Here is a 12,273-nt window from a genome sequence, read left to right as displayed (position 1 = left end):
TTTCATGAGTCTGTCTGTTAACTCTTGTTGTATGTTAATTTGTGCAATGCCTGCTGATTATGTATTGCATCAGCACCCTGCGGGCTGCACAACGTGGATGATAAATATGCAAGCTAATTGAATAATTGAACAATAATGGATTACCTCCCTTCACCTTCCCCAAGCCTGTGGGAGAATGACCTGAATGAGAGCTGTGGAATATAAAAAGGGGGATCTACCTCTGTCTCCAGATAGACTCTATAGGACATTAGCCCAAGGAACCATGGCTCCAGCTGGTGGAATACAGATTTGCTCCACTGCCCATCACTGAACCCATGAAGATGTTTGAAGAACCAAGGTTGGGACAATCAGGTCACCTGGCCACATACCTCACTATGCTCGGTCAGCTTCCTAAGCTTGCTGCTACCTCCTTTCTGTGAGTGCCCGACAAAAGTGGCATGCTACTGTTTGGGGTCATTGGCCCTGGATGCCCCGAAGTCACAGAAGTTCTAATCCCCGGCAAGCCAGCGGAAGTGTGAGACTCTGTCATTTGCACCGTCTTGCGTACCTGCTGGGACTGTATATAGGTTGTTGCTGGCTGGAGCTGGATACAGGTTCTACGGTCGAGGTATCCGCAGTCTGGAGGAGCATAGGCTGTGACTGCAGACTATACCAGCGGGAGATACAAAAGTTGTGGGCCAACCAAAAGTTGGGAGACAGTGGGTATCGCCTAGTTATGGGGGCAGTGGAACTACCAGTCCCGGTTTGGGACCTTGTGGATTGGGGGAATCTCATGGTGGCCTTCTACCCGGAATTACTGTAAGACCATGGATGGAAGAAATAAAAATAATTGCATTGCTAACCTGCCTATGTGATTAATATAATACACAGCCTCAGATCTTCACAGACACCAAACAAGAGGCTTCAGGAAAAACGCCAGCATTTTCCTGAACCATTTTGTGCTCTAAAAAGTCAGCGGGTACGTCAGTATCTGAAAGATGAGGTGAGCACATACCATTATAAAGAAATCATTACATCCTTTTATTTGGACACAAATATAAAATTGTTCCATGGATTTTTAAAAGCCTAACACCAGCCTTGCTTGACCTTCAGTGAAAACTGCATACAGTATTGATGAGTCTTAGTGTAAACGCTTCTTATGTGATTTAATTATTGTTTAATCACCCAAAATATAAAAGCTTTGAATATCAGTAAATTTTACTTACCTTAGTAGAACAGAAATCTAAGCATAAATTTGTAGAGAGGTTGAAGAATGATGCAGGAAATATGTGACTTCCATTTTCTGGGGCTCTGAAGCATCCTCGGTAGGTAGAATTCCTTCCTATAAGAAAAATGAAAACAAAGACCTTATGAAGTTATATTGAGATGTCGAACCCGGTTAAAGTGACCTATCACCACAGAATGCAACCCTATTTAAAGGGAATCTGTCAGCAGGTTTTTGCTATTTAATCTGAGAGCAGTATAATATAGGGCAAAAGATCCTGATTTCAGTGATGTGTCACTTATTAGGCTGTGTGTTACAGTTTCAATACAGTCAGTATTTTATAAGCAGGAGATTAAAAGGGGTTGTCCGGTCAAAACTCACACTCTGTGTGATTGCAGACTTAAGAATCCCTCCAGCACACACACTTTGCGCTGCAGGGATTCGCCGGTTTCAGACCCGGGACCAGAAGGTATGTATAAGTTATACATACCCCTGGCCAAAGACTACAGATCAGAGGACCAGCAGTCAAGCTAATCTGCGTAACCCCACGCCACCACTGATTGGCAGCTTGCTGACAATTCAAAGTGTACATAGGAAGCTGACAATCAGGGGTGTGGGTGGGGGTATACACATCCCAGAAGTTTTAGCTCTGCTACATCTGCATGAACAACAAAAGGGTAGAAACCCCAAAGTAACTCAAAACCCATTAATTATTATAGGGCAGCAAGGGTATTTAAACCGTAACCTTTAATTAGTTTAATTTAAGAATATACAACACTTATGGTTTTAATAATACAACCGATCAAGGTCAATATAGAAGTATAACAATGTCCAAGACAATAGTGTATGGTAATACTCAAAGATATACAGTAACACTGTTGTACCAAAAAGGACTGAGAGTATAGTGTCATCTTTCTGACGCTCCGGGATGTGGGGCCTGCCTTCCGGTATGTGTCTCACACTGACATCCTGTCTCGGCTTGCAGCCGGATGACAGGAAATGACATGTGCGTCTCGGCATGCGTTCCAACCCGGATTTGAATGATGAAAGTCAGCGCTCTGACTAACAGCCCGGCTCACCATTAGTTCCGGATGTGACGTCACCTTTGCTACGCCCTCGGATGTGACGCTTGTGACGCGCCCCTGGGCCTGTGTCGCGCTGCGTTGCGCACGCGGGAGCTTACCCGGAGCCGGATCTCTTGAGGGTTGTAGTCTCGTGGCGGTGACCCGGTCCGTGCCCAGGGAGTCAAACTGAGCGGCGATGTAACAGCGGTAGATGCAGGACGACTACGCCACCCGTTGAATGCAGCTATGGAGCTGCCGCTGCAGGACAGTCCGCTGAGGCCGGTGGATGGATGGTGCAGCGTAGATGGTATAACCCCCAACGGGAGGGGTATGGCCTCAGGGCAGCAGATGTGGATGATGGGGGTAGCAGGAACCACTCAGAGACGGTGCGGTGTAATTCAGGGTCTTTACTGGTAACAACGATAGACCCTCCCGGAGTACTTGCTAGTGAACGGGGCCTGGTCAGTCCTTGAGCAGATGGGATCTCCCCTGGCCAGGCGGAGTTGTAGGCCTCCCAAACTGACTGTACTCTTCTGGCTACCTTGCTAGAAGCGGATATAAGTAGCCCACGTCCCTGAGTGTACCGTGTGGTGCTCACCCGTATGGCCGGTGACTCGGGGCCTTCTAATGGCTTCCGCTCCACGATGGCGGTGCTGGTCCCACGCGTGTGACCGTGCCTTCGGGTTTCTGGGCCTGAGGACCTGAAATCCCCTGCCGGTCGGCTTCTGCTGCTGGGTAAGAGTTAGTCCCCACAGCCTCGGACGCCGGGTCCGGTAAGAAAGCTTCTCAGTCAGGGCGAGCTCTGCAGCTGCCAGCCCCTGACTCGTAGTAGTATTGCTTCTGCTGTTTCTTGTCTCTACTCTCCTTGACTACTAACCCTGCTTCAGCCCCGGGTTTATATAGGGGAAGTTCTTCCCCTCCCAAGACTGGGCAGGAGGTGTGGCATGCACAGGATCCCTGACCAAAGGACCTCCCACCTGCTCTCAGACATAACATTACATTACTGTGGAAACCAGACCCCTGGGGTGCCACATTCCCCCCTAGTAAAATTTAGTACTCCGGGACTAAACACATTTTAGAAAAACATAACAAGATATAACAATAACTATACAATAAGAAACACATAAAGGTGGTCACGGCATGTCCGTAACCGGGTGCAGTCTTTGAAGAAAGCAAGGTGTCCATTTCACCAAAACAGGGAGACGTAACCAGGTAGGGGTCTGTCCTACCCCGAGTCCTTAACAGTCTCTAGTCCATCCTGGGTTACGCTCCAACTATGTACAAGGATTCCCGGTAAATCCACCAAGGATTCCTAAAAATAACTGGAAACACAAAATTATACACAAGCAACAATACACAGATAAACATAAATAAAACAATTTATACACTTCAAATCCTCCAGCGTGCGGGTAACTGGCCTCTAGTGGCCCTAGTGGACCTACGGAGCTGACTGTCTGGCCCTGAACTACAGGGTGTAGGAGCTGTCAAGGGTAAACTGGGCAGCTGTCTACCGGCTCTTTGTCTCACTAGGGGTACGGCATCCTTGTGTGTGATACGATTGATTTTCCGGTAATCTACACACATCCTCATGGTGTTGTCTTTCTTTCGGACTAAGACTAGTGGAGCTGCCCAGGGGCTACAGCTATCCCTGATCACCCCAGCCTCCTTCATGTCTCTAAGCATCCCCTTGGCGTGTTGGTAGTGGGCAGGGGGTACGGGTCGATACCTCTCTTTTATAGGAGGATGGTCTCCCGTGGGGATGTGGTGTTCTACCCCCTTGACTCGCCCGAAGTCTAACGGGTGTTTACTGAACACTCTCTCGTACTCCTGAACCACCCGATAGACTCCTTGTTTCTGGTGTGCGGGAGTGGAGTCAGTACCCAGATGTAGTTGCTGACACCAGTCCTCCATGTTTTTCTTAGAGCCGTTACCTTCCTCCGGGTGAGATGGAGGCAAGGGTTCCACAGATTGTATAGAATTTTGGTTAATGGTATATAATTTGGCTAGCGTGGCATACCGGGGCAGGTACACTTCCCTCTCCCCGATATTTATTATGCGAACGGGCACCCTCCCATGGCGTACATCAACCACCCCCCGTGCTGTCAAAATGGTGGGCCTACTGTCCGAGTAAACTGGTTCTACCATTGCCTGGTAATCTCTACCTCTCAGACCAATAGCTGCCCGGCACCAAATCATCATTTCACTTTTTGGGGGCATGGCAATAGGAAAAGGGTCACACATTCTTACGCTACCAATCTCACCGCCGGAGAGTTCCACCTGTTGCCGTCGCATCAGTGCCCGGATCTCTTTCTGGAGCACCCGCTGCTCGCCGGAGCTGGCGTTCTTGGCAACCTGCTGTAAAAGGAAAATCACCTCTGCAAGACAATTTTCAATTACATTAGTTCCTGGAGTTATTTTTGGGTGACTCTCATGTTTGTCAATATCTACAATGATCAGTCCCTGTGCTGCCAGTTCGACTCTACCGATTTTGATGGTCACCTCTTTAAATCCGATCTGTGGCACGGGCTGGCCATTGCTGGCGATGATACTCAAGTCGTCGTCAGGGTAGCGGGTAATATCCGAGTCATTCCAGTACTGCTTAAAGAGCACGTACGGGATGGTGGTGACCTGTGACCCGGTGTCCAGTAGGGCACTCATGGGAATGCCATCCAGTACCACAGGCAAGACTGGACGTCCTCCCACATATCTGTCGCGCCAGTTCGATGGGCCTGGTGATCTTTTTCCTGGGGGTTGGCCCTCTACCCCAGGTTGTGCCCGTTTAAAGAACTGTACCTTGCCATATGTCCAGGTTGATTGCAGCGGCGGCAGATGGGTCGTCCGTCCTCGCTGTATCGGTCACTGGGTCTTCCTCTGGCCGGTGGGGTCCTCCTTGGTCGACGCCACGGGATGTCCTCCGGTCCGGATGCCAGCTGGATCTTCCCTGGGGTGGAAGCCTGTAAAGACTGCACAGTTCGGGTTAGCGCAGCAACGCTCTTAGCTAGCTCTTGGACCTGATGGTGTAGGTCTGGAGCCGGGTCATTGTCCAAAGCCTGCGCATCAGCTCCCACAGGCCCTGCCGACAAGGGCGCCGCCTCCTGGTGGTAAGTGATAGCAGGGCGCTTATGGGTCACAACGCCACCCGGTGCCGGTTCTCGGAGCACCCGGATGGCTCTGTCCTTGAACTGTGCAAAGCCCAGATGGGGATCCTGTAAGGCCATTGCCCGCAACTGGGTTCGGTGGGTATTACAATACAGTCCCTCTATAAACTGTTCGGTCAACAGCCTGTCCTCATTTCCCACTCCATCAGGGTCGGTCTGCTTAATGGCCCTCAGGGCCTCTTGTAGGTTTAGTGCATAGTCCCTTATACTCTCATGCGCTCGCTGCTTGCACCCGTAGAATCTAAGCTTAATCTCGGCTGAGGTGCGGGTATCAAAGGTGTCCTTCAGCCGGGTTAGTATCCCTGCGACAGTCTTCCTCCCAGGTGGCCAGGATTTTACTTCCCTTTTGGCTGCCCCGGTTAGTTGGGCCACCAGGATGCTCACTTTTTGCTCTTCTGTGAGGGGGTACACCTGGAAGAGGCTATCCAGCTTTTCTCTAAAGTCATGCAGGGTATGTGACTCCCCTGAGTACTGGGGTAGCCAAGCTGCTCCCGGGATATAGGGCATGGTGAAGGGCATAACTGCAGCAGCGGTAGCGCTGGCGGGGGTTGAGGCAGTGAAGCTCTCCTCCGTATCCGACATCTTCCTCCCCCCTAGTGGACCGTGGCCTACCTTGCGATGATCCTCTTCCGTAGGCCGCGGCTCCGCAGTGGATCGTCAGGGTTGAGGACCTTCCGTCGCGCTCCTGTGACGTCGGTGTCTGCTGGGCTCCTTCCAGGACCTTACGCAACGTCCGGACGTGAGGCGGGGCTTCAGTTCTCGCGCGCTTTCGGAGTCCACGCCCCTCTTCTTCCCGCGCGGCGTCCTCAAGATGGCGTCCAATGGCGGGAAAACTCCACGGATGGCGGGAAGAAGGCAGAAGATGGCGCCGGATGGCGGGAAACTTCACCGATGGCGGGAAGAAGGCTGAAGATGGCGCCGGATGGCGGGAATCTTCACCACAGGAAAGTTTGAAAAGTCTCTTTTTCAGGCACGCAGTACCCGGTGGTTGCGGGCACGAAATCCTGCCGACTACGCCAAAGTTGACGCGCCCCTGGGCCTGTGTCGCGCTGCGTTGCGCACGCGGGAGCTTACCCGGAGCCGGATCTCTTGAGGGTTGTAGTCTCGTGGCGGTGACCCGGTCCGTGCCCAGGGAGTCAAACTGAGCGGCGATGTAACAGCGGTAGATGCAGGACGACTACGCCACCCGTTGAATGCAGCTATGGAGCTGCCGCTGCAGGACAGTCCGCTGAGGCCGGTGGATGGATGGTGCAGCGTAGATGGTATAACCTCCAACGGGAGGGGTATGGCCTCAGGGCAGCAGATGTGGATGATAGGGATAGCAGGAACCACTCAGAGACGGTGCGGTGTAATTCAGGGTCTTTACTGGTAACAACGATAGACCCTCCCGGAGTACTTGCTAGTGAACGGGGCCTGGTCAGTCCTTGAGCAGATGGGATCTCCCCTGGCCAGGCGGAGTTGTAGGCCTCCCAAACTGACTGTACTCTTCTGGCTACCTTGCTAGAAGCGGATATATGTAGCCCACGTCCCTGAGTGTACCGTGTGGTGCTCACCCGTATGGCCGGTGACTCGGGGCCTTCTAATGGCTTCCGCTCCACGATGGCGGTGCTGGTCCCACGCGTGTGACCGTGCCTTCGGGTTTCTGGGCCTGAGGACCTGAAATCCCCTGCCGGTCGGCTTCTGCTGCTGGGTAAGAGTTAGTCCCCACAGCCTCGGACGCCGGGTCCGGTAAGAAAGCTTCTCAGTCAGGGCGAGCTCTGCAGCTGCCAGCCCCTGACTCGTAGTAGTATTGCTTCTGCTGTTTCTTGTCTCTACTCTCCTTGACTACTAACCCTGCTTCAGCCCCGGGTTTATATAGGGGAAGTTCTTCCCCTCCCAAGACTGGGCAGGAGGTGTGGCATGCACAGGATCCCTGACCAAAGGACCTCCCACCTGCTCTCAGACATAACATTACATTACTGTGGAAACCAGACCCCTGGGGTGCCACACTTGCGTTCCAGCATGTGTTTCACATGATATCTAGCCTTGGTGTGGAGTCACAGGACCAGATATGATGTTGGTGTCTCAGACATGCATTCCAACTTAGGCAGGGACGATAGTGTCTATGCTTCTTTCCTTGATCTCCGCCTTCAGAAGTGACACGTGCGCCTCCTTTGTGGGCGTGCTGGACTGGACACACGCCGTTTGTCCACATGGCTATACTCCTCAGTTAAGGATTAAGATGGTGGACTCTTAATCTACATATATACCTGGGGAAACTTAAATTGGATCAAACACAACTAGTAGTCACCTGTTTGTGATTTCCCTTGATTAACCCTGATATATATATCCCCTCTATTGGCTCCCTCCTGCACTCCCTTTGAGCATGTAGTGGAGAACACACTGACTCCTAGTATAACAGAATAGCATAGCATCCAGCTCTGTCATGTATGTATGTCCCCTGATGATTCCTGAGAAGGATGAAATGTGTTGGGACGCATGAGAGGAATATTGAGGGCAAGTGCAGGGTCTATGTATTGCAGTGGTAGCTGTGGACTGTCCTTGTCAGGGAGGGAGCCTATGGGAACAGGGCAGAGAAGTATCCCCCTTTAGGGGCAGAATCATATGCCTTCACTGACATGCTGCTGTGTTTCCTTATGCCTATTGATGATGGCTCCTTCCACTGAGACAGTCCCAGGACTAACTACCACGGAGACTTCCACAACGGGTGAGGATGTTCCATTTTACATTTAATTTTTGTCTTATTCACCATTGGAGTGGTCTATTTGGAGTGTTTATCTTACCTAACGGTAATAGCTCACACTCTGTATACATAATTCTGTTTTTGACATGGTAAGATGCACTGAACATTGGGGTTGCTAAACACACTCCTTGTTTTGTTTTTTATAAAAACAGATACATATTGATGTTTTTTTCCAATGCCTAATGGTTTGAGATTGGTTCATATGAGTATTCATTTTTGGGACGGGGAGTCAGCTCCATAGGACTCATTACATCTACATGAAACAAACAAAGATTCTATCGAAACTACAACAAGCGGTCCAGTAAGTAATACTTTGCTCGAATCAGGCGCTCTTGCCCTATATTATACTAATAAACCTGCTGACAGATTACCTTTAAAAGGCAGGGTACAATATTGTACCAAATAGTACACAAAATATTGTGTGTTTGACCGAATGACAAGGTAAAAAAATACACTGGACTCATACTTATCAGTATGCTGTAGGTAGATGAAAACTCAACACTCAAAAAGTTGAAGTGAAGCAAGTTGCACCCACAACAGCGCTACATACATGATTCTCTCACAGCTACCCTATCAATCCACACCATTCTGATGAAGGTTCAAACACAGGGACGAAACGTTTAATTTTTTGGATTTAATTTCTGGATTTATTAGATTGTATGAATACATATTTCCTTTGCATCACTGCATCCTTTTGAGTGCAGAGTTTTCATCTACATATTATTATGGTTTGGAACTCTACTTGAGCACCAACTCGTCCATATGGAGTGAAGTATATCATCACATATTATCAGTGCGCTGTAATCATGAAGTTTGATGAAGGTATTACATTAACCATTGCTCCCATACAGACTTTTTATTCAGCATGGAGAGCAAGGCCGCGCCCACTTGCCAGGGGTATGTATAACTTATACATAACCTCCGGACCCGGGTCAGAAACCAATGAATCCCCGCAGTGCACAGTGTGTGTACGCTGGGGGAATTCATAAGAGACTGCAGCCACACTAAGTAACTGAAGACTTATCGGTTTTGACTGGACAACCCCTTTAAAATGTCCATCAAGGTTTTCCATGAGGATTCTGTGCCTTGCAGCTGCAGGGAGACCCATTTGCTTTGAAATCTGGTGAAAGATTACCTGAGTTCAAGCCACTGGGTCTCACGGTACCTGTTATACTGTAAGGGGGAGCGGTTGCAGACAACTTTATTTAATGGAACGCAACCGACCCCGGGGTCCGCGATGCAGTCTAGAGGACTGCTGCCGAACACTTCCCGGGTGGAAAGGCAAACGACAACTAAAAGATAAACCCTTCCGTGTTAACTACACACCGGACAGGGTATAGCGGTACGCTCTATCTCCGTTTACTGCACGGAGGAGAGAGCGACCGGCGATGCACCTAACAAATATCTTAGCCCTTTGTGTTAACGCACACAGAAGGGTAAGACGGTACGCACAATCTCCAAGAACCGCAGGGAGACGTGCGTCCGTGGGAACAGCAGTAGCCCTGTCTTTGATACAGGCGCTACGCTATGGGGATTGGCGCTAAAGCGGTTCACACAATCTGCAAGAACCGCAGGGAGACGTGTGACCGGACTATGAGCAGTAGCCCTGTCTTCGGTACAGGCGCTACGCTATAGGAGACGGCGCTAGCGTGCGGGTGATTCCCGCCGGGTAATCGAGCACTCAGCCGGCGTGCTACCGGACTGAGCAAACCCGCTCTATTTAGCTCACAGGCGGCTCGGGGTGTAAGGCGAACCCACTGGTTAGAGCCAGTCAGCGAGGCGAAGCTACCTGCCTACTAAAGCTATGGCACTTTGAGCTCGGCCTGCCTAGCTAAAGCTATGGCTCTTTGAGCCCGGCCTGCCTAACTAAAGCTATGGCTCTTTGAGCCCAGAGTAAGCATGCACACCACAAACAGCTAGCTCAAATGATCTGAGCGCGCCGCCATGCTTGTGGGCGGGCCTTTTAAAGACTAAGCCCTGCCCAGCGACGCGCTATTGGTGACGTTACCCGTGAACCAATCAGGGAGTGCCAGGTCACTGAGTCAGGTGGGTGCCAACCCACCAATCACGATCCGCCAGGTCACGGACATGCTCAGTGCGGCGAATCCTGGACTTAGACTCCACGAGCCCTGTCTCCCTCTGCAGCCTATGCTTAACACTGCTGGGCACAAATTCCTGGGAGAGAATCTGCAGGGCTCGTGGAACAGCTAGGCATTGGGACTGACAACAATGCTGAGCAGTATCAGCCCTGGCTGGCCTGGAATGGGAGACCACAGAAGGTCCTGGACCCATTTCAAATCCAGCCCCAGACCAACACCTAACAGTACCTCTAGTGCTGGACTGTTGAATGGCCAAGTATCAGACAGGTGCCAGGTCCTGAATGCAGCTCATATCATTGTCACCTGAGATCAGCACAACAAGGTGACAATGATGGGAGTTGTAGCCAGCACCTGCAGTGTACATTATGTGTAAAAAAAAGAATTAGATAAAAAAAAACATGGACTCTTGCCAATTATTCATAACCAGCAGAGGGAAAGCTGGTGGATTATGGCAAATAGGTAAGTATTATGGTGGTTTATTTTTTATTTTATTTTTTACAGGTGATAATGGCTTTGGGGATTAGGCGTTAAAGTGAGTATTATGGTGGTTTTTTTATTTTTGATTTTTTTTTTACAGGGGACAAGGGCTTCAGGGATTAGGTGTAGGTGAGTATAACTGTGTTAGTTTTATTTCAATATGTATTTATTTATTTAAACTTTTTTTTTTACTTTGAGCACAGGCACCTGCTGATGACTGCTCCCATCAGTGGCGCCTGCTCTCGCTGTTATCAATGACAGCAGGCGTAGGCTGATAGGAGAAGTAGTCTTTCATCAGCCGACGCCTGTAACCATCACTACTCCTGAGCAACTTTTTACCACTGTGTAAATTGTCAAGAAGGCGGTGGCATCATCTGGCTAAGCCAAGCTTTCAAACAGAGTTGTGCCATCCATTAGCACATCTATCTAAGCAGAGAGAATTCCCTATTACCACAACCAAATATGTCTACCATTTTTGTGTGGGACTACTACACTAAGGAGCATGCTGTTCTTTTATCTTTTCTCTAGGATTACCTGGCTAAATTATGACTGGAGCCACATAAGGAGAAATATACTTATTGGAAAAGAGTGCATTGAAAAAGTTATGGAATGAAAGCAATTTCCAAGTAACAGCAGAGATACAAGACCAGGAAACATGCAGGTAGGAATATTGTTCTCCTACAACAGCTATTATAAAGCAAAACAACAAGCTGTTTTTTTTTATAAATGACAACCCCATATAGAGCAGTAATGGATGTATATGATTACTGTGACAAAGAACTACAATATCTTTATACTTAGGGAGGTAATAACTTGTGTTTCAAAAACAAAACAGACTTTATGTTTAGGTAAAGGTAAGTCATCTGCACCATTCATCTTTATAATCTGCATGGCATTTCAAGCAAACATTATCTAAAGTCTATAGTCCCAGTTAAAAGGTGTTCTCCATGTTGAACAATTTCTACTTTCAACAATCTCAATACCAAAAAAGTTGGGACGCTGTGTAAAACGTAGAAAACAAAAAGCCAATAATGCAAGGAATTGGAAATGTCTTATAGCCATATTTTATTCACAATAGAGCATAGATCACTGATCAGAAGTTGAAAGTTAGATATTTTTTCATTTCATTAAGTAAAAAAATAAGTAATTTAGAAATGTATGGAAACAACACAAGTCCAAAAACTTGGCATACGGTTAACAAAAGGGAGGAAAAGTAAGAGGTACTAATGAAAAGTGAAAGTCAAGTATGTTAGAGAGACAAAGTCTCTAAAGTTGCAAAGAAGTTCAGAAGTTCACCGATCTGTCAACAGCTGCATACAATATTGCGAAACATTTTTCACAAAATGTTCCTCAATGTAAACTTGAAAAGAGGTTTCAGAACAACATATGCTCCCATCCAGAAAATGTCTATTTCAGGGAAGGTCTTGCATATTTCAAGATCATACTAATCCTCATATTGCATCCATCACAACAGCGTGGCTTTGCAGATGAAGAGTTCTTGTGATGATCTGGCAGCCTGCAATCCAGA

General features: G+C 48.6%; 1 protein-coding gene across 2 annotated transcripts in view; it reads right to left on the bottom strand.

Annotated features, from left to right (window-relative positions):
* The window catches only part of WSCD1 (WSC domain containing 1), a 328,308-nt gene that overhangs the window by 116,357 nt on the left and 199,678 nt on the right, over positions 1–12,273 (bottom strand). For both annotated transcript variants that reach the window (XM_073667817.1, XM_073667816.1), the window contains one exon: positions 1,206–1,321. In XM_073667817.1, the coding sequence (XP_073523918.1) occupies positions 1,206–1,321 (116 nt within the window). The remainder of the gene's footprint in view (positions 1–1,205; positions 1,322–12,273) is intronic.

The sequence above is a fragment of the Phyllobates terribilis genome, unplaced genomic scaffold (assembly GCF_046119375.1).
Source record: "Phyllobates terribilis strain yellow unplaced genomic scaffold, ASM4611937v1 Scaffold_2__4_contigs__length_985480577, whole genome shotgun sequence".
Lineage (NCBI taxonomy): Eukaryota > Metazoa > Chordata > Amphibia > Anura > Dendrobatidae > Phyllobates > Phyllobates terribilis.
The sequence above is the reverse complement of the archived record's forward strand: the minus strand, read 5'-3'. Positions and strand labels throughout refer to the sequence as shown.